Source organism: Myotis brandtii, unplaced genomic scaffold, assembly GCF_000412655.1.
Source record: "Myotis brandtii unplaced genomic scaffold, ASM41265v1 scaffold253, whole genome shotgun sequence".
NCBI lineage: Eukaryota > Metazoa > Chordata > Mammalia > Chiroptera > Vespertilionidae > Myotis > Myotis brandtii.
In genome coordinates this window covers 1876459-1903281 of record NW_005359590.1, presented here as the reverse complement: position 1 = coordinate 1903281, position 26823 = coordinate 1876459, and the positions used below count along the sequence as shown (strand labels likewise).

Sequence of the window (26823 nt, the reverse complement as noted above, 5' to 3'; positions counted from 1 at the left end):
TATATATATTTTATTGATTTCAGAGAGGAAGGGAGAGGGAGAGAGAGATAGAAACATCAATGATGAGAGAGAATCAATGATTGGCTGCCTCCTGCACACCCCTCACTGGGGATCCAGCCCACAGCCTGGGCATGTGCCCTTGACCAGAATCGAACCTGGGACCCTTCAGTCCGCAGGCCAACCCTCTATCCACTGAGCCAAACCAGCTAGGGCTTGGATACTTTTGATGTATCAATGATTGAAAGACATCAATCATTGGTCTTTCAATCTTTAGGTCTGAAGTTTGGAAAGGGAACACCGTAGCCACCCCAAACCTCTCAAGATCTCATGGTCATGACACTCTCAAAATGACTTACATCTAAATGCTTCTGATTTATCTCATAAATGATTTGCAAGTGTCGAGGAAGCAGCTTCTCCACCAGCTCTACAGGCCAGCGCTCCAGGGCTTCTGGGAGCACGGTGTGGTTGGTGTACGCGAAGGTCTTCCGGGTGATCTCCCACGCCTGCGGGAAAGGGAGGGCTGAGCGGCTTTCCTCTGCAAGGAAGGCTGCCCTGCCTGTCACACCCCTTCACACAGCAAACATTTCCTCAATCCTCGCCCATTTATAACAGGGCAATTCATTTGCAAGAGGACAATTTCATCTGCTTGTACACAGTTACACACTCTTGATTCCACTCGATTCCTGAATGGTCCAGAGAGTGGGAATATGTTTTTGGGGTACCAAAGGGCAGCTAGTTCTAAAATGGACTGATAAAACATAAGACGGCATGTTAATAAATCTTCTCTACTATTCGACTGTGTCTTTATTTATTCATTTTTAAAAACATTGATTAAAAAATATATGTATTTTTATTGATTTCAGAGAGGAAGAGAGAGGGAGAGAGAGATAGAAACATCAATGATGAGAATCATCAATCGACTGCCTCCTGCACACCCCCTCCTGGGGATTGAACTGCAACCCAGGCCTTGACCAGAATGGAACCCGGGACCCTTCAGTCCGCAGGCCAACGCTCTATCCACTGAGCCAAACCAACTAGGGCTGTCTTTATTTATTAAATAAACAACATTTGAAGAATAAAAACTTAAGTAATATTGTGAGACGGTATAAAGTATGTTTAAAATACTTGAATGGCCCGGGTGGCGAGGAATGAGGTCAAGGAAGCCAGTCGCCTTCACCTTGGCGACTGGCTTCCTTGACCTCATCCCTGACTTCCAGAGCAACGGGACACTTTCAATGAGCTGTATCCTGGGGTTAGAGAGCTTAATCTAAAACCCTTTTAGACACAAAAACGGTAAGTTCCGTTAGGAATGTACTTGTTCATTTCTTAGTCTAACTCCCTGTGAAGTAGTAAAGATGGAGAAATGACAGCACCAGAGTGAGGTTTACCTCTAACTAGTGACATCAGCAACCATAACTTATTTTTAAAAAATCACAAAAGGAGCTTTTTGCAAAATCTCCCAACCACAGATATTTTGATTAATTGAAGGAAAAAGAAGCCAAATTATCCAGACCTTGGACCAGGGCAATTTTTCAATATCCACAAAAATCCTCATCAGCTCAGGGATGGCGAGTGCGGGGTGAGTGTCATTCAGCTGGATCGCAACCTGTGTGGAGGAAGACATCAAGGTGAAGGCCACGGATGGCCCAGGTCTAGCTTCCTTGACCTCATCCCTGCTGGGCAAAGGCCAAATGAAATGCCAACCTTCCCTGGAATGCTTCAGCATGCATTACCTACTCAACTGATTTAGCACTGAAACAGAGGAGTAACTCTGATAGGAAGTCCTCGTCCCCTCAGTTGTCCCCCCTGGGTTCATGGACTGAATACTTGCCTGGTCTGGAAAGGCATCAAACGCAGTTCCGGCACGATCCTCGGAGCCAAACTTGGAGGCTTTGAAGCGTCGGATGACATCTTGCAAGGTAGCGGCCACCACAAAGTACTCCTGCTTCAATCTGAGCTCCTTCCCTTCAAAAAACTTCAAGCCAGAGAGATGAGTGAGTGGCTCACAGTGTTAGGTGTGGCCAAACCTTGATTGGTGTCTCTGCCCAGAGAACTTTAAGGCTAAAGCCCATTGGACATCGGGTGGAAGATGGCTGGTGGGACACCAAGCACTAGCCTTTGCTCTTTCCTGAAACTCCATTGAAATGACAGTAAGAGAATGTTTAAAAGGCTGCTGATAAAGAATGATGGGAATGGGAGAGAAGACAACAGCAACAACTTTTTAGAAGCTGAAAACGGGAGAGTGATAACTGAGCCAGTAGACCTAGGATGGGTGAATCCTGACTGGGTATTGGAAAAGAGCCAAAAAGTAGCTCGATTTATACACCAAAGCCCCCAAAGGCGCAGGAAACGACAGCACTGGGTCTCCTTAGGAAGTAGGGGTGAAAATGGGGTAAAAGGTTAGTTGAGAGCCTGTCTAAGAAGCAGTAGCCTCAGACCTCATCCCAGTTCCCTCAGCTGAGCAGTTTCCTTTCTCAACCGAAGCAGAAGCTGTTGGTGTTTCTGTAGAGATGGTCAAACAGGGTCTCTGGACTGGCGGGCAGCAGGCATAGGTGAAGGCGGGTACCACCCCCTACTGAAAATGTGAAGAAGGGGGTCAAAGGAAAGTTTATGTACTGAATGTTGAGACTCTCAGTGTTCTCCTCTCAACCAAATTTCAGAACATAGGCAGTCAATGTTAGTTCTACCAGGAAAGTCTTCTCTAGGGAATCTGACCAGCCAAGAGGGAGTACAGATACTGACAGGATGTGCTCCTCAGGAAATGGCCCCACCAGATGACAACAGAGTGGAGCCCAAATAGACCAACCCCACCCAAGTGTACAGAGCTACCCCAAAGCTTGTGGGTACCCTTCCCTTAAACTCTAATGGGCAACTAAGAATCATTAGATATCTAAGAAAATTTTGTAAAAGAATGCTAGAGGTTAAAATAAACAAGCAAAAGCCAACTCAGAGGACACAGAGATTAGAAAAAGGAATATTATAAGAATACTATCAATATCCTCAGATTAGAAAAGATAGTGTATTCAAGAAATAAGATTACAATGCTTTAAGAAAATATCTAGAGGAAAAAAAGATTACTCAGAAATTAAAACATGATAGTCAAAATAAAACCCCCCCACAATAAAAGGATCGGAAGAGAGTTGTGATCACCCAGAAAATGGAGCAAGAAGACAAAGAAATGATAAATAGAAGAAAAAAGGTAAGAAAACTACAGAACTAGTTGAGGATGTCCAATAGTTCCAGACCATTTCTCAGAGAACTGCAGTGCTGTGTTCCCAGACTAAAAGGGTACCCAGGCTCCATGGGTGAAAACAGACTCACACCAAGCAACCCTCCCCAGCTCTAGTACAGTTGGAAGTAGGTGGTTGAGGAAAGGAGAGGTTGAGAGAAGGCGGAGTAATATATATATTACCCTACTACAAGCTTCAAAGGGAAAAAGAGCATGATTCAAACAAAAGATCAGGAACCAGAATTGCATCAACTGTCATTTCAAAATTAAAGAAAAAAGAAAAAAGAATCAGAATTGCACTGTACTTCCCAGCAATACCGAAAACTAGAAGACAACATCAACAAAAAAATGTGAGTGTTCTACATTCAGGCAAACTATCGATGTGAGGGCAGGAGAAGACACTCTCCGATATTCAAGGTCTCAAAAAAATTTGACCTTACATCCATCCTTTCCCAGGAAGCCCTTGGAGCATATGTACTACCAAAACAAGGTAGAAACAAACAAAGAAAAAGAAAGACATGAACACAAATGACCCCAGAAACTCAGTGAGCACAGGATGCCTCAGAATAACAGGGAAAGAAGACCCTGAGATGACAGGGAAGCCGTCAACCAGGAGAGATCCAGAGGAGGCTTTTCAAAAAGACTGAGTTAACAGAATGCCTCCTGTGTCTGAATGTATCCAGAGGACATGTCTGCAACTGAGGGACAGTGAAGGATAAATTAAGGAAAAGTACTCAGAAACCCAAGCAAACAAACAATGACTATTAACTCCAAGAAAAACAAAAACATTTTAAGGAAAGAAAAAATAATCATTATATGATGACACACATAGGCATAGATAGATCAGCATCCTGAAGCCTTTGTATGGTCATAATAATTTAAACACTGATTAAGGAGCCAGTGAAAATTACTATGTAATTATGTGGAGAGAACAGGGGTAGGAAATATGTGTGTGTGGTGAGGTGGGAGTGTATGGGAGGGAGTAAGCTATATTTTCATGTTCAATTTCACAATTGTGAAATGGGCAAACCAAGAAGAAACAGCTGTTATTAGAAACTAGAGGCCCAGTGCACGAAATTTGTGCACTCAGGAGGGTCCCTCAGCCTGGCCTGCGCCCTCTCACAGTCCTGGAGCCATCAGTCAGACATCCTTAGCGCTGCCGTGGAGGTGGGAGAGGCTCCCGCCACCACTGCTGCGATCACCAGCTGTGAGCCCAGCTCAGGGCTTCTGGCTGAGCAGAGCACCCCCTATGGGAGCACACTGACCACCAGGGGGCAGCTCCTGCATTGAGAATCTTCCCCCTGGTGGTCAGTGCCCATCATAGCGACTGGTCATTCCGCCTTTCGGTTGATTTGCATATTGGCCTTTTATTATATAGGATATGGAGGGAAGAATCCAGGAAAGTAATTAGAAGCAAGGGATGTAGTTGCTTCTGGGAAGTGGGAAATGGAAGACTATGTTTTTATATAAGCCTCACAGAATGTTTTTCTCTTTAAACTATGTGCATGTGTAACTTTGATAAAAATTTAAAAACCAAATTAAAAATTAAAAGTTATTAATAGGAAACTGGATTGATATCACCAATAAGAATTTATAGGTGGAATGTGGAATTTAAAAAAAAATTTTTAGTACTCTTTTATATTGCTAACATTTTATTTTCTAATGGCATGTATCATGGTAAAAATTATAATGAAATCATTCTTCTTCTTTTAAAAAAAGCATTATAAATCTATCCAAAATGAATTTAAACCTTTCTTGAGTTAGGGAATTTTTAATATCCTAGAAATAAAATGATTAAACATAATCACTGACTTCAAGAAGTTCAAATTAGTGGGGAAAGAGAGAGATGTGTAAACAAGGCTTTAAATAAAATGTGATGATTAAAAAATTAATGTTATATTTTATTATATACACAGTACTTTGGGAACCTGGGTATTCAGGTAATTTTTTATCTGAGCCCAGAAAGATAAGTTGGATTTGTCAGGTGTGCACAGGGGGCCAGAGTAATCATGGCAGGCAGAGGCAGCCTGGGAAAGGCATTCAGGTGAGAAGAACAGGCAGGGCAAACTGTCCTGCACATCTGAGACCTCATTGCTGGGGCAGGATCATGGAGGGTGCGTCAGAGAACTCACAACCATATTAATGAAAACCTGAGAGAGCACATCTAAGATTCTGTACTTCTCTTAAGTGATCAGAAGCCTTTAAAAAGCTTTAAGCAAGAAAAAAATATCTAACTTGTTGCAGAGGGAGGACAGATTCTTGGGAAGAATCTGGTCTGGACTAGGGTATGGCCAAGTTGGGGAGAAGGAATGAGTTTTGTTCTTGTAATTACAGTACAAAAATGATGTATTACTTGTACTTAAAACAAGCACATCCTGGAGAGCTACCCTTTACTCAGTGAATTAAGTCAACTTTGCACCTCATACTTAGTATATGCTGTCAATTGCTGTAGATGATTATTTCTAAGTAAAGTTAAGTTTGGTCCTTACTGAAGACAGGAGGATGAAGTTCAAGTCCCTTCCAGTGAACCAATCAGTATAGCCCCAGGCTGGAACTAGTCTTACTTTAATTGTGAACTAGAACAACCTTTTGCTTTTAGATCGGAGATTTCTCTGAAATGTACAGAAGTCACAGTGTTTTTCCCAAAGGAAAAAAAATCACATACACCATAAAGTTCTTGAAAAGGCTGCAGCAAACTTAATCCTCCTTAGAGACTGTGGTTTAACACCAAGTGGACATCTGGCCTTAAGGATCATTTATGTGGTTTAACACCAAGTGGACATCTGGCCGTAAGGATCATTTATGTCCTGGTCCCCAAATAGTTTTGTGCCATCATTGTTGAGCAGAGTACTAATTTGGTTGCTTCTGAGATTATTATTTTTTAAATAAAAATCATTATAGCTTCAAGAAAATGATTTTACCCATGTAGAAGTTAGGGCTAAGTACAGTGGGGCCTTGACTTACGAGTTTAATTCGTTCCGAGACCGAGCTCATTAAGGAGCTCGTTAACTCAAATTACTCTATCAACTCAATGCAAAAAATCGGCCGAGAGACAGCTGGTATCTCAAAAAACTCGTTAGTCCGGACACTCGTAAGTCAAGGCCCCACTGTACATTTAAACCAAATAAGAATCCATAGCAGTCATCTAAGATCCAGTTCCAAGTGTTTGCTTGCTTGTTTGTTTTTTTTAGCTAAGCTGTTCTTAATGTAAAATTAGGAAAAAGTTTAGAGAGATGAATAAATTGCATAAACAAGTGTTTGCTCCTGGGTCAGCTCCGAGGTCCATGACGCCACTTCACCGGGGTCAGAGGGCCGGAAGAGCCCTGACATTAGGGGAAGAGGCCAGACAGGAAACCTCCAGGGACTCTGATGTGGATGAAATTTCTGTTTGGAAAGTAAGCAGTGCTTCAACTAATCTTTTATATCCAGGTCTGTTTTGAAATACATGTACAGAACTTCCAATCAGTCATGGGGTCACTGATCAAGGGCAAAACACCAATTCTGGCTTCACACACTGCACACATTTGTTTTCCTGACTTGGATGGGAAGAGGAAGTCTAGACAATTCAGATGGAGATTATTTTGCATTGAAGACGCAAAATCAATATTAAAGCCCTTTACGAAGGCTACTGAACAGGTGCTTCCATAATAAGCTGCACACATTTGTTTTCCTGACTTGGATGGGAAGAGGAAGTCTAGACAATTCAGATGGAGATTATTTTGCATTGAAGACGCAAAATCAATATTAAAGCCCTTTACGAAGGCTACTGAGCAGGTGCTTCCATAATAAGCTGCTTCTGTTTCCCCCGAGAAAGCAAGCTCGATCACTCACATTATCATTGGGATAGAGGACCCGGGAGATGTTCTCGGCCAGATTTCGGTCCAGCACGGCCTGAATGTAGTCTCCAACGTTAACTGGGTGGAACAATAGTAAAATGAATAAGTAGACAAGCCAGCCACTGTTATCAAAGGCCCTTGACCTCACCTGATGTTTGCTGTGTATCATGTGGGATTTCTAAAATTCCTAAAAATTCAAAAGGATTTCAATAAACCTTTACGCTGTGATCCATATGAAAGTCTAAGAAGGCCAGACTTTAAAAATCTCCTCCATACCTGCTCCTCCACAGGGCTGCTTAGTCACTGAAAAAATTCAGATCAGAAACTCAAGGCTTTCTTTCTCAAGCTCAATTTGGTTCTAACTGGCAATCATCAAAAAGAAACCACTGTGCCCTAGACCCCAAGATCCTTGCTTTGTGCCATCTTTCTAGAACAGAGTACTAAATTGCTTCTGAGATAAAAAAGATTAAGCACACACACAAAGGAACAGAGCCCATGCTGTACTCACAGTCTTGGAGGTTAAAGTCGTTGGGCGCCCGAGCAGACCAGAGGCGCATGGTGTTGACGGTGTTATTCATATACCCAGGCACTGGGGTGTCATACGGCAGGGCCAGGACCACCTGTGGGATTAAACCAAAGTAGTTGCTCACTGCTTCCCAACTGTGATGATGTAGATTGAACAATGGGCTGGGAGATGGCAACTGGAATTCTGTTCCTGGCTCTATCACTAACTCAAATTGTGTGAGGCCTAAACCAAGACACGGGTCCTAGGGCTGGGCCAGGGCTGGGGACAGTAATTAGGGGCCACTGTGGATCCTCCTCCCATTGGAACAATCTGGAAGGCTGGAACCATCCAGATCCATGGTCCTCGGTGTCATTTCCATGTTGACTTCTCTTGGTGTCCCTTGCCTTGACCTGAGTACAGATCTTTTATGTTTCAGACCAAGCCACTGCTCTAAGAATAATAAATTTGATGTGCAAACAAAGTGACAAATGTGACTCTGTACCCATTCAAAAACAGTAATCAGGGTAAGTTTAGTGTAGGTTATTCAATGGCCTGATTTCAAATATGGTAAAAATCAATGAAATACTAAATTTATGAAGACAGGTTACATATAATGTTTAAAATGCTATGCTAGTTTTTTCTGAGTTGCACGAAGAAGTTATTTTAGTGACCTGACAAAGCAGCTGCTAATTAGCTGAGGTGGGTCTGAGAAGTAAGCTTTGGAAAATCGAGCTCAATCTTTGTGACAGTCATTGAAATAGAGAAGGACAGGGAGATGAGCTGTGTTTCATGTGAATTTAAAATTTATTGGGAAAAGATTCCTTTCTATTCCCTGCCTTATCAGAGTCAAGCTCTAAGGGAGAGGAATGACAGATTGATTGAATGGGAGGACGCTATAGATCATTCAGTGCAATCCACTCGTTTGGGCTCGAGGAGAACGAGGCTGCGAGAGAAGTGACTTGTCCAAGGTCACAGTCAGTGGTAGGGTTGAAATGCAAACACAAATCTCTTTAATTGAGTCTGATGAATTATGAATGAATGAAGCATGACAGCCTATATCAATCAATCATACATATTCAGTCACACTTTCATGAACGCCCTGACCTCGAAGTAATAAATCCCTCTTCTCTGAGTATCCTTCACTAGGCAATAAAGGTCTCTAGTGACCTTTAAAGCAAGCTGTGATCAATCAGGAAAAGTTGTTTACAGAGTGGGGTGAGTCTGGGTTCAAACACGGTTTGTCTTTCTGACCCTTGAGGCATAACTGAGGCATCTGGGGAAGCACGTGGCTCAGATGTCCCTTTAGAGAACTTCAGGCAGAGCTGCCACCTCTGAGCGCCAACGCAGGCCGTGCTTTCTCTGGGATGCTACCATTGTGGCGAATGAGAGCTGGGACTCCTCTTAGGAGTTACCTTAACCTCAGGCCCCATCAGCCTGGCCACCTGCTCAGAGCTGCACTGCTGTCTGAGGCTCTTCCTGAAAACCCCCTTCTTTCCCCCTTTATTCTTGTAAAGTGTCGCACCTCCTCCTGCTCCCCCTCCTCTTTATCTCTCACGGGCCTTTCCCCAGTATATCGCGTCCACTTCTAATTCTCGCTGGGTCTGCTTCCCAGAGGACCTGAGCTGACACAAGAGTGAACTGCTCGGCTCACTGGCAGCTGCGCACAGCATGCGCGCTCCGTGTCTGCCTCATGCTCTCTGACCCTTCCAGCTCCAAATCAGGGCTGATCAGTGATGGCTTGCATACCAAAGTTCTGTACTGTGTGGGTCACTCACCTTATATCACATCTGCCCCATAACCGTGCCTTTGTGGGCACAGAACACCCACTCTCCCTAATTAAATTTCTGGATGTATTATGAAAATGTCCAGAGTTGCTTTTGTAAATACAAGTTGGCTCAACAGTGGGGCCTGCAGTGCAAATAGGTGATTCCAGGTTTGATTGTGTAAAACTGCACATATTTAAACAGATCAGAAGTCACTGGGAGTTTTAGACACCACATCTATACCAAACACATGCTAGTTTACTACCAAATACATGTAGGGATTCTTTGGATATATTAACAATTGATTTGTTTGCAGCTCTCCGGATCATATTTGTAACCAATTGCAACTTAGCTTGTTAAGTCTGTTTAACTGAAATATAAAAAAGAAACTATCTTAAAAATCACAGTATTAGTTTATTCCCTGTATCATCGTACTATGACCTATTTTTAGCTTCTAATCTGTTATTTCATAGGCTGAATAAACTCAGGTTTAGGTAGGAAAACCCTTTTAAAAAAGTATTATTTTTCTGAACTGTGACTAGCTCTACATGAATTAGCAGAGCAGACCACCAGTTTAAAAAGTCAGCTGCAAAATGGGTCTAGGTGCTTCTAAGACAAAATGAAGACTTTATTCATGGAGAATAATCCACAACCAACAATATTAATATAGTAGGTCCTCGGGTTGCGTCGGAGATCCGTTCCTACGGTGCGACGTAATGCGATTTTTGCGGTAAGTTGGAACCCAACAACATAAGCACCTACATCACTCACATGGAGCACATACACAGCAGTAATGAAGTGAGACAGTAAAAAAATTTAAAAGAAAGACAACAATTCCTGACCTTTACTTGTGGTAAATAAATAATAAACATAAAGCACATATGTACATATGTCGAAATGACGGAACTTTTTTAAAAATAAATAAATGGGAGATGGTGACATAACCACAAAACGATGTACGTGGAGTCCGATGTAACCCGAGGACTGTCTGTATTACAATACTGAATTTCACTCCTGATTTTGATATATAAGAACATTTACCTGATCTTTACCATTTTCTTTAAGCTTTTAAAGAATGACCAGTGATATATTTTTTTCCAGCCTGAGGCCATATGTATTAAATATCTCAATGACTGGACAGTCCAGCGGTTAATAAAGGTTATTTATCAGGAAGTATGAAGAAGCAAGGCACAACCCTCCACTGGGGGTGCTGAAACCTGAGCAGTTCAGTGACAGGGTGACACTCAAGTCCATGGGCCATGAGTAAGTGCACTTGGTTGCCACAGGCATTTTTCTCTTAGGAATGATTTGGCACAAAATAACCGAGGACATTTTGCAATATTTTGCATTATTTTTGACTTTGCAAGGAATAGGAACTTTGGCAATTCTTTGAATTATTACTTCAGTTTGAAAATACTTATCCCTGAGAAGTTTTAAGTAAATAAGGTACATGTCACGGTGGGGTAAAGAAAGACATGGAAATGTAGTCCATCTTGGTATCAAACACTTTATATACAACTGGAGAGCTAAATATACTGGGATTACAGAATTGATTAGCCTCTGGTAAAGCTGATTGCAAAATGACCTGGAGAATCACTTGACCCTGGGGACGTCACTTATCTCTTGGCCTCAGCTCCCTTGTCTCCAAAATGAGTGGGTTGCACTAAGAGGAGCCACACATTTATTTATAAGAATATAATCTATTATTCAGTGCACAACATACTATACTTCATGTCATATACATGTTATACTCCATGCTACATATTCCCTGTGCTGTACTACACAGAACACTAAATATGAGGGCACTGCATACCTGGGTGTCGATCCACTTGATCCCCGAGTTGCTGTGCTCTACTCTCCCGTAGAAGTGCACAGGCAGCATGAACTCAGGGCGGGCCTTCTCCCAGGGGTTTCCATGCCGGAGCCAGTCGTCTGCCTCTTCTACCTGCAAGAAGGATATGGCTTAGAATGTACTTTTTAGGAGACGGGGACCTACCCGTTTCCATTAGATCAAATGAAAAACATCTTTAACTGAATCAACTTGAGAATATTGTTTTTGGAAAGATGAGTGTTGGTTCTCCTGTCAATCTCGATTCATGTCTTACAGCCTAAATCAACAACAACATTTGCTGATACTGCTCTAAATGTGTCATAGATATTACTGCATTTAATCTTCATAGCAACCCTATAGGAAGAAACCATGATTCCTTTTTTTAAACATGAGAAAATTGTAACTTGCTCAAAGTTGCACAGATATACATGGTACAGCTAAAATTTGACCTTAGGTCTGTGTGTTCTAGAGCCTGTGTCTTAACATTGGTGTGTTACGGCCAAAGGGGCCTGCTCTGGCGTCACTTGTTACGGCCAAAACTCAGGCCCTGGTCCCAGAACTCAGTCCCTGGTCAGGCACCACTTGTGCCGAGCCAGCACAGCCAAGGGTGATCCTGAGTGGGGGGGTGAAAGGATTGAGAAAAGACAGACAAGAGAATGATAGCTGGGTCTCGGTGGGACGCTGCTCCCTGATGAGGAGACAGCGCCAGCGCCCACAAACAGTGTCTTTATTTTATAGCAGATGACATGAGGCAAAGTAGGGGCGTGATCACGTTGTTTACAGCATTCTCGTGAGTTTCAACCTCACTCAACTACATGCACCCGAACTCTATCACAAGGCACGTGGGGCTACGTGTTCGGACCATAGGTTCAAGCTTACAACCACAGCCGTTGGCTATGATTGTGCTGGGAGGGCCCTGCCCTCCAGCTGGGACTTGCACGTGGCAATGAGAGGACCCTGTCCTTTCATTAGTCCGAAGCTTGAACCTGGCCAAAACACTGTACCTGCGCCCCACATTGGTGAATACAATTGTCTAGCTTGAGTGAAAGAGAGAGGCCCTCCAGGGATGCTCACAGTTGGATATCTCAACTTGATGGGTCCTACATGATGGTTTCAGTCAAGATTCTTGTGCCTACATGCACAGACTCAGTTAAGAAATGCTACTCATAGAAAGCTCCCTCAATAAAGCTGATTTCAGTATAGTAAAGAAGACTTACATTTTCTTGTCTTTGTTTAATTTAATCCTTATATAATTTTGATCTAATAATGGTTATTCATTATGGCTTATTTTGAAAATAACATATACTAAGAGGTAAGGGATTAATTTTATTGGCATTTTCAATTTTTTACCATCTATTTATGTAACCTGTAACAAAATATTTTCTATAAAAGTTCTAAAATCATAATTTGTATTTAGGGTATACTAAACATCAAATGAATTTTGGTTTGCAATAAACAAAAAAACATCAAGAACAACAATAACAATACTTGGGGGAATGTATTTTTACTATAAAGATATTATTTGTGAAACGTTTAAAATATTGCATATATTTTTAATATATTTTTTATTGATTTCAGAGAAGAAGGGAGAGGGAGAGAGAGAGAAGAGAGAGAGAGAGAGAAACATCAATGATGAGAGAATCATTGATTGGCTGCCTCCTGCACGCCCCACACTGAGAATCGAGCCTGCAAACCTGGTTCATAGGTCGACGCTCAACCACTGAGCCACACCGGTCAGGCTTGCATATATTCTTAAAAAATAGAATTGTGTTCTGACAAGAAGGAAAGGGGGGGGGGTAAGGTATATTTTTATTTTTATTTTTTAGTACAAAGTACCCTTGTCAATGAGATTAGAACATGGTGATTTAGTCAGCTTTAGTTTAAGATGATATTGTTTATGAATTAGGACATATTATGGTTGGGTGCCTCACGATCACCTAAATATGAGTTCAATGCCTGCCCCAGGCACAATGTGAAGAGAGAAGCAAACATAGCGACTGTTTTTTGAGATATGAACCAAAATATTAATGTCAACAGCCAGATAAGCAAATACATATTCATTTATTCAAACAAGAAAGCCAGGAGCCACCCATGAATATTAGCTACCAGCGGAATGACGAATGAAAAGGGGACTCAGAGAAACAGCATCCTTAGGCAGAAGATCTGGGAGTGAGGGAGGTGCTGGAGGCAGGCGGATGTTTCAGATGCTGGAGGAAGCCTAGGGAAGGCTGGAGCTGGATGTGACCTAATGGGCCAGTGGCATCTTGTTAAAATGCAGGTTCTCGGTCAATCTGAGGCAGAGTCTGAAATGCTGCATTTTTAACAATTCCCAGGGGCTGTGTGGTATAGGAGCTAGATGGTGATACAAAGCCAGTAACTATAAATCAGAATATAGATTCCACTATCCCAGAAATAAAGAGACTGAACCATTAAATTAAAATTTAACAAGAAAACAACTGAATTTTATCGGCTGGTAATGTGTTAATGACTAGAACTCTAAGACAAATACATGAGGACATCCAAAAAGGATCACGACACCCTAACTTACAAAACACTCTACGCTGCACTTAGGCAAGGGCAGGCTGGGGCGATGTGCACACCGCTGTCTGTAACAGCAAAGGGCCGAACCGGAAGGCCCGTTTGCCTCATTTCAGCACTCAGGACAGTTGTAAAACACACCTGAAGATCGGATATGAAACAGGAAGAAGATGAGGCAGGAGCAAGTTCTCCTTTTAAAAATCAAATGCCTAGAAGAACTGACAGCACATCTTCTGTTGAGAAATGCAGCAGGAACATGCCGTCCTGCCCTCAAGCAGCTGAAATGCTTCCAGAAGAGAGAATGGGCTCTCGGTGTCCCACCAGCATCCGGAGGAAGTCAGCGGTCGCCCTCACTCTCTGGTTCCTCTTAATGCCACCCAATGCTGGTCTTGTTTTTCCCTGCCAAATAATGGCCGGTCTTAATCTCTCTGGGTCAATGAGTTCTGTAGGGGAACAGACGTAAAGCTTGCTGTTCTTTGTTTTTAGTCTCCCTCTGCTTCAGTAAGGAATCAATTACCAATGCCCTCAATTTTACAAACCTTGTTTTTAAGGTAAATTGAAAAAAACAGGTATTTCATAACCACAAACTGGTCTGAGCAGATCAGAGGAGAAAGAAAGAACTGCGCCCTCCCCCCGCCCCACTGCCCTCACTAAATCCACAGAAGCTGCTGGATGGTGATAAATCTCTTCTCTACCTTGCTCCTCCCCCCCACCCCCCCATGAATCAACAAAGTGGCCTGTAAATTTAGATTTCCATGTAGCCAGTGATCCCTGAATGCACTAACATGCTGAGCCATTTGAAGATGGGAGAAGAGCTTTCATTCACATCCAAGTGAAGTGGGCTGTGGGACCTGAACATCCCAGATGGAAGAGCTGGGACAAAGCCCGCATGGCTCCGTGGAGTAAGGAGCAGTGTGCCCGTCCGGGTGGGGGTGGCAGCCTGGACTTGGCACCTCCCCAGAGGAATTACTCAATGCAATCTGTGTTCCGGCCAGTGTGGAAGCAGAGGTCAGCTCAGGGGGCTCTGTCAGAGACCGAATTCTAAGAAATGCTTTCCCTCAACTGTGGGATACACAGGACATGAAGAGCCAGTGAGCAAACATCAGGAGTAATCAACAAATTATGCTTTCTTAACTATGTTCTTTAAAATTGATTTCAGAGAGAGGAAGGAAGAGGGAGGAGAGGAAGAAAGAGATGGAAACATCAACATGAGAGAGAATAACTGACTGGCTGCTTCCTGCACACCCTTACTGGGGATGGTGCCCGCAACCCGGGCGTGTGCCCTGACCAAGGATTGAACCATGACCTCCTGGTTCATTGGTCAACGCTCAATCACTGAGCCATGCTGGCCAAACAACAAACTATGCTCTGACAGTACAAATAATTGAAAAATATTTCTGGGAATGCCAAGAATTCAACAATGGTAACTAAAACATTGCCAGGTAATGGAATTTTTGCATGACTAATTATTGCAGGCCTGGCACAGGTTCCAAGAGAGAGAAGGGTCCAGCAGACACTGTTTTGGTTCAACTCCAAGACACCTACTGTGAGTGCCTTTCTACTCAGAACTTTGCTGTGTGACTGTTAAACTTCTTGTGAGGTTGTTGTAATCATCTTTCCCCTCTTCCTCCCAGAGGCCAATTATTTTCCTAGGGGACTATTACTGATCCCCATTAGAGTTGAAGGTAAGTCAAGAATTTCAGCAATAAAATTATTTTCCTTATGGGGGTTCAAAATGAACACATTATTACTGCAAAACTTCCTGGAAAGAGACTTCAAAAATTAAAAGTCCATCAACCTTTAAAAATGTTCCCAGCTTGCATAATTTTCAGTCTTCTCTGTATATGCCATTGTAAGAGCAAGGATGTATCTGGTGTAAGTGGGGGCATGACCATACCATGAAATGGCATGCTGGCTGCTTTCCTGGAAGATACTTTTTGTTTTTCATGGAAATGGTTTCTTTGTGGTATGATGTATCTTATGTTTGCTCTCTAAAATCCTATCCCTGTAAATGGATGTGGTAAATGAAATTATGTGTGCTTCTGACTTGATTTCAAGTCATAATAAAAAAGTGGTGATGGCTAGTGAGGCTAGCTTTGGAGTCTAGCAGAAGCCATTTGGTCTCTTTTTCTTTAAGAATACTGGATAGTATGTAATTCCTGGGTCTGATAGGAGAGACAAATACTTCCTTGGTATTATAGGAGAGAAAGGGATGGTATATTGGATAAAGACCATTTAAAAAGATAGTAGGTGTGATTAATGGTGACCTTTCATAAACTTCTGGGAAACAGCACTGAAAAATATTTTTTTTTAAGATTGATTTGCTGAGTTTCTTTTAAATATTTTACAGGAGAATAGTTAAAAGATAAGAAATGAAATCCTTAAGCATTCTGGGGTAAAATGAGTACCATACAGGATACTTTCAAAGAGAATGGATGCAATGTGTTGGTTGAGTTGTGTCAAAATGTTAGTCATGCTGGAAATGCCGGCTTAGTTAGCTAAGCTTCTCACCATGTAACTCTCGATTATTGTACTGGGAAAGGGAACCGATTATTTTGTTTTTATAGCTTTTTCTGACTCTAAAATACACACTTCTTATGGACTATGAGACATGTAGAAGTGTAAATAGAAGACAGTAAAAGTCACCTGTAATCCTATCTCCCAGACATAATTACTGTTGAAGCTTTAACATATATTTTTCTAGCTCTTTATCTTTTTGGCTGCCTTTGGATAGTTGAGTTCATACCATACACATGACTCCATACCTCCTTTTTTCAACTAACATAAATAATTTCCCATTTCATTAAAATTAATAAAAATATAATATTAATGGCTACATGATTTTATCATATAATGAGAGGCCTGGTGCACAAATTTGTGCACAGGTGGGGTCCCTCGGCCTGGCTGGCGATCGGGGCCAATCGGGGCCGTCTTGCCCAGTCCCAATTGGAGCCGATTGGCTGATTGGGGTCGGCCAGGGGGAGGGACCGCGGGAGGTTGGCCAGCTGTAGGAGGTTGGCTGTGGGAGCGCACTGACCACCGGGGGCAGCTCCTGCATTGAACATCTGCCCCCTGGTGGTAAGTGCACATCATAGCTACCAGCCGGTCATCCGGTGGTAACAGTCACTTAGGCTTTTATATATATAGATAGCACAATTTATTAAATTATCATCTTTTTCTTATAAAAAGTTAACATTTTATTGAATGCCTATTTGTGCGCTGTACGTTTTACATATTTTCATAATAATTATGTGAAGCTGGTATCTCTGTATTGCAGATGAGAAAACTGAGGCTCAGAGAAATTAGGTAACCTAACCAAGGCAACAGACCTTGTAAGGGTAATGAGTTGCAATTAGGCCTCAAATTAGAAATTAAGTCTCAAATTAGGGCCCAAATGCTTTTTCCTACACAATGCTGCCTCCTAATTTATTTAGAAGTAGATAAAGATACACTGGTTGTTAGCAAAATTTGGAAGCGTATCTTTTAATATGTTCCCAATATTCTCCTTCTGAGACTTTTCCCTTGCTGCATTCTCTCATCATATCAAATCTTTCAGGTCCTTTCTTCCTCTGCCCAGAGAGTGTCCAAATACTGAGAGAAGGGAAAGAGGATGGCGGCAGGGAACACTAAGCTTACTATCCTTCCTCGCTCCTGGGATCAGCTCCATCTTAGGTCCCTACATCCAAGCCCTGAGCACGCTGCCCTCAGACTGACTCTTGGAAGCAGGGGAGGGGCTTAAAGAACTCAGGCTTTTTGGAAAACGAATCCAGTATCTTGTTGTCAATGGTGTATGTATGTGGGACAAAGGTAGGGAGAGAGAAAGCCTAAATCACATTTAGCATCAGGGAAAACTGTCCACACTAGGGCTGATTGTAGACTCAAAGAGTTCCCAAAGGTATGAGAAAGAAATTCCTAAGAATCTGGCTTGGTTATATAAAAGTAAACTAGAGTCATTTGTATGACTTGGTTACTGTTTGTGCAAATCTACAGAGTCCTATAAAGATACATGTTGAATATGTGCCAGATTTGTTTGATGAAACAGCTAACAAGATTACCTGCTTTCATCTCATTAACACATTAGAATCCTGAGCTGATGTATCTTGTAAATAGGCATGTTAAGGAGGACAAGACTGAGTGTAGAAAGGAATACTGACCCTGGACCTGGAAACGTAGGGACAGACCCATGTTTGCCAGCAGCGTGATCTGAGGTAACTCCATTTATTCAGAGCCTCAGTTTTCTCACCTATAAAATGGCAACATGCATCCTACCATGAAGGATTATTGGGAGAGATCATAAGTCAAAAGATGTGCTCCTCCATTGTGGATGCTGCAGAGAATGAACGTCACACATTGGAGGTGGTCCACACTCAGAGAGTCAGTGATAAATATTTTCAGAGCCCTCGTGAGTCAGGCACTGCATAAGATGCAATGGGTCTGGCGGTGAATGATACTAGCAGGCTCTCTGCTCTTAGGGAACTTACATCCCCAAGGAGGGAGACTGACAGTATTCACTGATGTCAACCAAACGCAAGGCAGATTAGTGAAGTTCCATGTTAAATGTCTGGAAATTATAAATCATCTAGAACACTATGAAGATCTATTCTAATGACAAATTTTAAAAAGATGGCTCGCATACCTGCCATCCATCTCGGATCTTCTGATTGAAGATCCCATACTCGTATCGAATGCCATATCCGTAGGCTGCAAGTCCCAGGGTTGCCATGGAATCCAAGAAGCAGGCTACATCAATCAAAACACAAGCAAAAGGCAGAGTCACCGAGGTTAGTTACGTCTGCAGGTCTTTCACTAAAAGACATGGCGGCCACAAAATATTTTTCTATGGGGAACCACATTTGTATTTTAAAGCACAGAGACTGTTGTATAATGAGGATTACTTTTTTAAGTAACATTTTTTAAAATTATAAAATGAGTATTATAGAAAAGTTAGAAAATATAAGACTGTACAAAGAAGAAAACAAGCATCATTTATTAGCTCGCCATTTAGAAATAACCAGTGTGCACACGTTGGCGTTTCATTTGAGAACAAATAAGGAAGCTGGCCTGCATGAGGTATGTCCATTATTGTGTCTGTCTCTCACACTGCCCTTTCTAAGGGAAGCCATCTCCATAGCTCCCTGCTTGAAAAGACAGCCCCAGGAGAGTATAATTTACCTGTGGCCACCTGACTGAGCAGCTGGACATCTGTGGCAGACCCTCTTTCTGGCTAATGGCATTTCGATGTTGTTTAGATGCTATAGGGATGCTGGACTAAAAGTGAATCTTGCTTGTCTAATCTAAGCCTCTAAGCCAATCACAGTAATTCTATTTCTTTCTGTTGGTTTTGGTATGACTGTGCAATGACATTCAATGCAATGAGGGGTACCAGGAAGTCTTCTGGGTGCACTGAATGATTTTCCTTGCTGCTGGCATCATTTTTTCTTTTTTGTTTTGTTTATTTTTCCAGGGGGGAAAGCCAAAAGAACCACAGAGACCCAGAGTCCTGACTGACTACACTACTGAATAAACTAATCTTGGAATGGCCCAACCTCTGGACTTCTTGTTCTGTGATAACACATGGCCTTGTTGGCTGAACCACTTTTTTTAGTAGGTTTTTTTTTTTTGGTCACTTGTCGTCAAGAGCATTGATGACAGAGCACCTGATCCAGAGCAGCCAATCAGCATGCTGGGGAGGGATCTAGCTGGTGGCCAGGTGTAACATGAGGGATTCCTCTAATCGGATTTTCCTCTAGAAATTTGAACCGAGAAATACACAGAGAATGAGAAAATGTATAGTAGGACCTAAAATGGAAAAGATCACTGAAAATCGTAGCTCAAACAGAAAGGGTATGAGTTAGGTTCTTGGAGGAGCCCTAAAACAGAGACCCACAAAAGCCAATGGCCAACCCTTCGGGTTTCTGCAACATCACAATCGTTTGCCAGTCCCTGGGTCACGTGGCCAGGCTCCGCTACAGGTCTCGCTCCCTTGGAGCTGTGGCTATTTGTCCTTTCCTGGGTCCTGATCACGTCATCCTTAGAGCCTGACCGGACGGGGTCCCAGCATTTTCAGTCAGGTAAGAGATGAGGTCACCTAATGTGAATTACTCAGCCTCGTTTGCCACTTCATTCTTTGACTTTATCAGCCAACTGAAGGAGCGAGGCCATTAATGCCAGGCACAGAGTGGGGTTAACCCAGCCAACAAATACTGAAGGTCTGGGGCTTTACGTACAGGGAAGGCAGGCTGGTTTTCATTTCTAGATGTGCATGCCATTGACTTTGCTGATCTCCCGACAGCCCCAGGGAAAGCCTATTAACTTGCCCGATGACTGACTTCACAAGCATTCCAAAGGCAGTGTTTTTCCACTATTAATGGCAATATTAGAGCACATTGCGACCAACGTAGTAAGGAGTAAATAAAATAAAACATGCAATTGGATTTCTAGGAAGTTGGATGTTTGTGTAAAATGAAGAGATTTTGGAATCATTTCTCAAATAGGAGAATCAATAGATATTTATTTTTCATAGAGCATAATCTGATATATACATGTGTGTGGTATACTTTTATTATTAAATTTAAGTTTCACAAGTAATATACTAATATATCCTCCTTGTAAAAAAAAATTAAAATGTTACAGATAGGACTAACATCCACTATGATCCCGACCCCCAATTCTGCCCTCCTCTCTAAGGAGGATTATAAGGAGCTGTTTAGCATTTCAAATTTCAGACTTTTCTAAGGATATATATATATATATATATATATATATATTCACAGAACATCAGAGGTCTATCTAGGGCATTACATATGGATCAGTTTTATTATTTTTGGTTGCTGTATATTTTTCTATAATATGGATTGTTTCACTACTTATTTACCTATTTTCCTACTGAGGGACACTGCCTTATTTCTAATAGTTTGCTCTTACAAACAATGCTATAACAATTTTTTTTCCCATGCTTCCTTGTGCACATGATTGTTGTTTTTTTTTTGTTGTTTGTTTTTTTTGTGTTTTTTTTTTTTACAGCAGATATCAGGAAGTAGAATTGCTTGGTCATAGGGATATATATTTTTAACTTAATGGAGTTGTGAATGTACTTTATTTGTTGAAAAACTATTTTCTGAATAAAGCAAAGAACTCAAATTGCATCCACAGAAAAAATAATTTAAGTAACTAAATCATACCAATACTACAACAAGTGTATCTTTACCTACTAGTCCAGTGATGGTGAACCTATGACATGCATGTCAGAGGTGACACTCGAACTCATTTTTTTGGTTGATTTTTCTTTGTTAAATGGCATTTAAATATATAAAATAAATATCAAAAATATAAATCTTTGTTTTACTATGTTTGCAAATATCAAAAAATTTCTATATGTGACACAGCACCAGAGTTAAGTTAGGGTTTTTCAAAATGCTGACATGCCGAGCTCAAAAGGTTCGCCATCACTGTACTAGTCCATCAAAACGCAAACTGTCAAGTGCACAAGACAACAATACAATGGTTCAATACCACGTAGGTCAGACCACACAAGTATGTGAATTGACAGCTGTGAACATAACCGTGAAGTAAAGGGGCCACTTTGGAAACCCTTAAGTGCACAGGAAGGATCTGGTTAACCTTAAGGTTTTAAGCAATGTCTCCAAGGGTTTTAAGCAATGTCTCTTTTGTTCAAGTTCCCTCTCTACTGCTTGTATAGAACTGATCAAACCACAGTACAAACTGAAAAACAAATACTAGTACATCTGTAACCAGGTCACCCCTGCACTTCTCCTAGGAAGCCCGTTGGTGGTCATGCATGGCACTGGAGAAGGCATCAACTGGCCAGACAGGAAGACACACTAACCGTGTCACTTACCAGCAAGCCTCCCAAGACCTCCATTGCCAAGCCCAGCATCTTCTTCGATTTCTTCTAACTCCTCCATATCCAATCCAAGCTGGTGATGAAAGGAAAACATCACTGGATGGGGGTACAAATGCAGGCCATTGCAGAGAGAACAAACATTTTCTAAAGCTCTGGGTCAGGTGTGCAGGTTTGTCTGGGTACTCAATGGTGTCAGCTCCCGTGCAACGTACTCTGGCATCTGTGCCCACTGCAGATGCTGGTGGCTGCAAATGCAAACTGTACGAGATGGCATAGCAGCGGCCTGTAGAGACGTGTGGGCTCTCAGTGTCCATTACTGACTGTTACTTCTTAGCAAGGTGACCCTGGATAAGCTACTAAATCTCTCTATGCCTCACTTCTTTTTTTTTTTTAAAGTCCTCATTAGATGACAGTATGTACCACATTTAGGGTTGTTGTGAATTAAATGAAATTATACAAACAAACCATTTAGATGATTCCTGGGCAGATATTCCTCAATAAATGTTAACCTATTATAATTTCTTAAGGTTCTTTTTTTGTGCAGTCAGGGTAAAACCTAAGAAATAGTCCAGTACCAAGCTGACACTAACTGGGCTGAAGGATTTTAAATGTTATCAACAGGTATGAGGTCAGACTTTCCAGGGTGGAGTAAAGTTCATCTTTTCAAGACCACAACATATTTACTCAGTAGGGTCAATGGTTGTTAACTCCAAACCAGTTAGTGAGTCACTGTCCCTGAGACCTGGAGCCAGACAGTAGTAGTCAAGGAAACCTCAACTCTTGCTCAGCAATTTTTAACCTTTTTCATCTCATGTCACACATAAACGAGCTACTAAAATTCTGTGGCACACCAAAAAAAAGTATATTTTGCTGATCTGACCAAAAAATAGGTATGATTTTGATTCATTCACACCCCATGGCTATTGTTGTGTTGGCTGCCATCATTTTTTTATTTGATAATCTCAGGGAAAAAGAGGTCAATGCCCCTGACTAAATAACCAGGTAGTGCACGTTTTAAAAATTCTTTCAGCACACCAGATGAAAATCGCTGGTCTGGATGGATGGGGCTAAAATCCTCTACTTCTCTCTAGATGGGATCAAAGGCTGTGGGAGGCTTAGAGGCATTGTGACCTTGGGGACTGATGCAAATTGAGTGCCAGTCAGCTCCCTGGGAGCTGCACAGCCAGAGGCCACTGGCACGACTGTGGACTCAAGTCGGAATCCAGTAGCCTTGGAGATCACCTTGCTCATCTTACAGTGAGGAAACGATGGCAGGTAAAAGAAATGGCCTGTCCTCTGTTGACTAGATAATAATTCAGCCCATGCTTAGCCAAGGATGGTCTGTTGTGAAATGACTGCATTCTTATCTGAAAGTGAGGCAATCCATGAAATGAGATGTTATTTAAAAGGGAAACATAATTTACACATGTTGAAAGCATATGCAGAAGCAGCAGCCATGCTTGAAGTTGATGCCCCAGTTGCCATGGCCATGCACTTGGATCCCCACCTACCCTTATACCAAAAATTGCTTTGTCACACATGTCTTGGTAAGTCAGTCTTCTAAGTGTTCCAAAATGGCTTTGCTTCTGCTCACCGTTGAAGGGACTTTCAAATTTGCTCCCTGGTGTGACTAGAGTTTACTGGGGTCATTGTGCAAGTCAACTGTTAAGGCTCACATTCAGGATTTTTTTAATTCTAAAAATGTAAGTCTAAAGTAGGACATAAACCTTGAGCAAATAGAGATGGGTCACTTCATCCCACCTGGTTATATGCTAGGCCAGTGGTCGGCAAACTCTTCCACAAAATACCATGTGCGGGCGCACACGTACAGTGCGATTGAAACTTCGTGGCCCATGCCCAGAAGTCGGTTTTCGGAAAGGAGGTAGACGAAACAAGTATACAAGACGAGTGTGGATGGGAGAGTTGGAAGGGGTCGACATCAGTGAACGTACCTCAATCAGACTGAGGAAGTTTTTAGCAAAGGCCAGCTTAGGAGTACCCTAATTAAGTTAATAACAATGTACCTACCTATATAGTTTAAGTTTAAAAAATTTGGCTCTCAAAAGAAATTTCAATCGTTGTACTGTTGATATTTGGCTATGTTGACTGAGTTTGCCGACCACTGTGCTAGGCCATGGGAGGTATATTATTTTCAGCTGGTATCAGGGGAAGGCAAGAAAAGAGAAGTGGAGGGAGCTGCAATGGTTCTTTCACAGGAAATACTCCACCTAACGCAGGTGAAGGAAACCAGCCTTCGGTGACAAGTAGCTGACCACAGGAGGGGACAACCCATGAATGTGTCTTTGTAAATACCCATTCCTCCTTCCAACCTCACCCACAAGGTGAAGAGCAATTTGTTTTTGGCATGGAGATCCCTGAAGTTTAGGAGATAAACAGTTAAATATGCTCATAAAAACAAATTAGATGATTAGGTTTAAGACTTCAGGCTCCTCATTTAAGGGGGAAGTACATTTTACATGTCATTTAGCAATAGGGAAAGTGTGATGACAGAATTTTAAAAGCTTATTATTTTTCCATATTGCCTTGATATACACATAATAGTCACACTTTGATCATTTTTTGAAAGCAGACAGGAGCCTGAAATAAAGCTTGTGATTCTGACAGCAGAGATTCACGCACTTTTAAAAGGCTTGTTCAGATGTTGAATGCTGTCAGAAGCTATGACTGCAAAAGTAAGTTCTCGTTAGGCAAAACTAGTTCTCTAACTTTGTTTCTCTTAAATCAGAGATCATCAGTAGTTTATATTTCTAATAGTTTGTAATAGCAATGTCTATAGAAGCAATTTTCACCTTTTTTTTTGGGGGGGGGGGGGCAGCAGGGTACTACATCCCCAAGGTTCCTGGATTAAAATTTAAGGAGAGAGAATGTACCTGGTAAATGGCCTCATCACAGGCATTTTGCAGGCCGAGGTTGATCATGGTGTTCTGTAACGTCCGGCCCATGTAAAATTCCAAAGAAAGGTAATAAACCCTCTGAAACAAAGAAATGAGAGGTTACATTAACTTGATGAGGCCAATCTTACCGGTCAACATAAACACACAAGGTCGAAAGTAAAAAACAAACAGGCAGGACTATTTTGACACAGGTTCAAATGAAACTCCTACAGATGTATGAAGGGCTAAATAAAAGCATTACTGACAATTGGCTTTGGGAAAACCATTTTATATCCTATTTTTGTAGTTCAGTGTCTCTTACCCTCAGGGAGAAAAAAGTAAACTCATCCAACTAATTAGATTCAATGTTTTGTGTCCCCCCTCCCCCCCATTCTGTTCATGAGCCTCATACATTAAGCATATGTTTTGGGCAGACAGAAGTCAGACTGCCAAAGCCCATCAATCATTTGTAAAATATTTAGAGGGTGAGAGTCAGGTAGGGTTGGCTGTGACCATCTCAAGTCGTCCAAGAAATACAAAGATTAACTTCTTCCATATATACCTGATGGCTAGAAAGTATTCCTCCTTGACTGATTACTGTAAATAATATTACAATTAATTATTTTAGAATTAAATTATTTTAGAAAGCCAGGAACTGGCAATAACAAAAGACTACCTCAGGTTTATTGGTGTTTATTATTATTATTTTTGCAGGGAGAGCACCAACGCAGGCCCCACTACCACAAATTATGCAGCTGAGTTTCCCACATGTGGGGAAATCGCAGGGGTCAGCACACCCAGAGTGTAATGGATAAGCTTCGCCCTGGGAAAGCCACCTTCGTGATCGTGGTATCTCCCCTGCCAGGTAAGTATTATTGGTGTTTGTTCTTCATAAGATGGGAAATTTCTCCATAAACTTAGAAACGGCTTTGACATAGTAAAAGCCAGGTAAACACTATCAGAGCGGAGTGAAAGGTACAAAGGTTAGACTTGCCTAAACCCCTTAAAATACAGTGCAGTTTACTAATTCTCTTTTAAGAAAGAGATCCGTGAGTAACTTCATCATCCCCCTTTACAATATCTTTTTCTCCATATCAGGATCCCTTATTTTCCCCCCACCAAACACAAAACAACAAAAATCTGTAAATGCATCCATATAAAGTCACGTACAATTTTAGGAACTCCCCCCATTTCTCAATAAAAAGAACCAAAGAGAAAAGTATTTGGTCAACCTGAAAATACATAAATACTTTATATAATGAATGCCTATTGTAATATTTAACTCATTTAAAATATTATATGAAAATGTCAATTTAGAAATTTCACTTTCTCCCACTTTCATTTTATGTAACAATTGAATTCTAAATCTTCCATATTTAGTGGGTCATCTAACACTATTTTCCAGAGCATATCATCATTATTTTTACCCAAGTTGTTTGAATATCTATCATACTGTCATCAGGGCCCTCATTAGTCTATTGGGTGCCTTTGTGTGAGTTGGGAAAAGGTATCTCTCCTAGGCAGATATATACCAAAGGGGTGCATGGCACCACTCACCCCATGGCTGATGCCCTTGTACACGAGGCCACTGACTGTGTCACAGGAAAGAGTATTTGAAGCCACAAATACCCATTTGCATAACATGAGAGCAGCTTCTTTTTCTTCATCTTTCTCTACTTTTTCATGATCTCTATAATATAACCATTATGTACTGCTTTTTACTTCATCGTGATCTATAAAAAGCTTGCTTACAAATACAATATATACATCCCACACGTGCAGTTGTGAAGTTATGCCCCTGAAATAATGACTATATTTGTGAAATTTATTTGTCTCCCTTTTAACGATTCCAAATTAGCATGGACTTAAGACATTTCAAGGCCTTTGTAAAAAAAAGTTGCTGCTTAAAATAATTTAAAGAGACTTTATTATATAACAGACTTTACAAAGACATATACTTAATGTGATTTTCTATTTTCTCATAAAAATAATTTTTGGAGGGACTTCGCTTTATATTTGGGGATATGTAAGACCTTGAAAAATAGATCTCTCCCATCCTCTTAAACATTTATCTCATACTCCTGCTAGTAAAATATACACCATCTCCAATATACTTTAGAATTTATATGTATACACTACTATCACTAATAATTATGTATATTTTAGAAAAAGTGGACATTTTCAAAAAGCAAGCAAAGAGAAAATAAAGAAGAGCTATTTAACAATAACCAATATTTTAAAAATAATTTAAAATTTATTCCCAGCATTAATTAGAGGAATTGGGTACTTGTGGGAAGACATATGGAAGAGGTGGCAACGAAACTGAGATTTGCAGGAGAGGCAAGAGTTGAGCACAGAGACAC

General features: G+C 41.3%; 2 protein-coding genes across 2 annotated transcripts in view; one reads left to right on the top strand and one right to left on the bottom strand.

The window, feature by feature from the left end:
• ABHD12B (abhydrolase domain containing 12B) overlaps window positions 1–3138 on the top strand; it is an 82497-nt gene extending 79359 nt beyond the window's left edge. The window contains exon 14 of the mRNA XM_014540983.1: window positions 3128–3138. The gene's annotated coding sequence lies outside the window, so the exon portion shown is untranslated. The remainder of the gene's footprint in view (window positions 1–3127) is intronic.
• The window catches only part of PYGL (phosphorylase, glycogen, liver), a 33808-nt gene extending 9228 nt beyond the window's left edge, over window positions 1–24580 (bottom strand). Inside the window, exons 1-9 of the mRNA XM_014541003.1 lie at window positions 24458–24580; window positions 21561–21639; window positions 18339–18442; window positions 11147–11278; window positions 7574–7685; window positions 7061–7143; window positions 1832–1975; window positions 1514–1606; window positions 357–503 (exon numbers count right to left, since the gene is read on the bottom strand). Coding sequence (XP_014396489.1) covers window positions 357–503; window positions 1514–1606; window positions 1832–1975; window positions 7061–7143; window positions 7574–7685; window positions 11147–11278; window positions 18339–18442; window positions 21561–21639; window positions 24458–24529 — 966 coding nt within the window. The 5' untranslated portion in view covers window positions 24530–24580. The remainder of the gene's footprint in view (window positions 1–356; window positions 504–1513; window positions 1607–1831; window positions 1976–7060; window positions 7144–7573; window positions 7686–11146; window positions 11279–18338; window positions 18443–21560; window positions 21640–24457) is intronic.
• Window positions 24581–26823: the final 2243 nt, after the last annotated feature.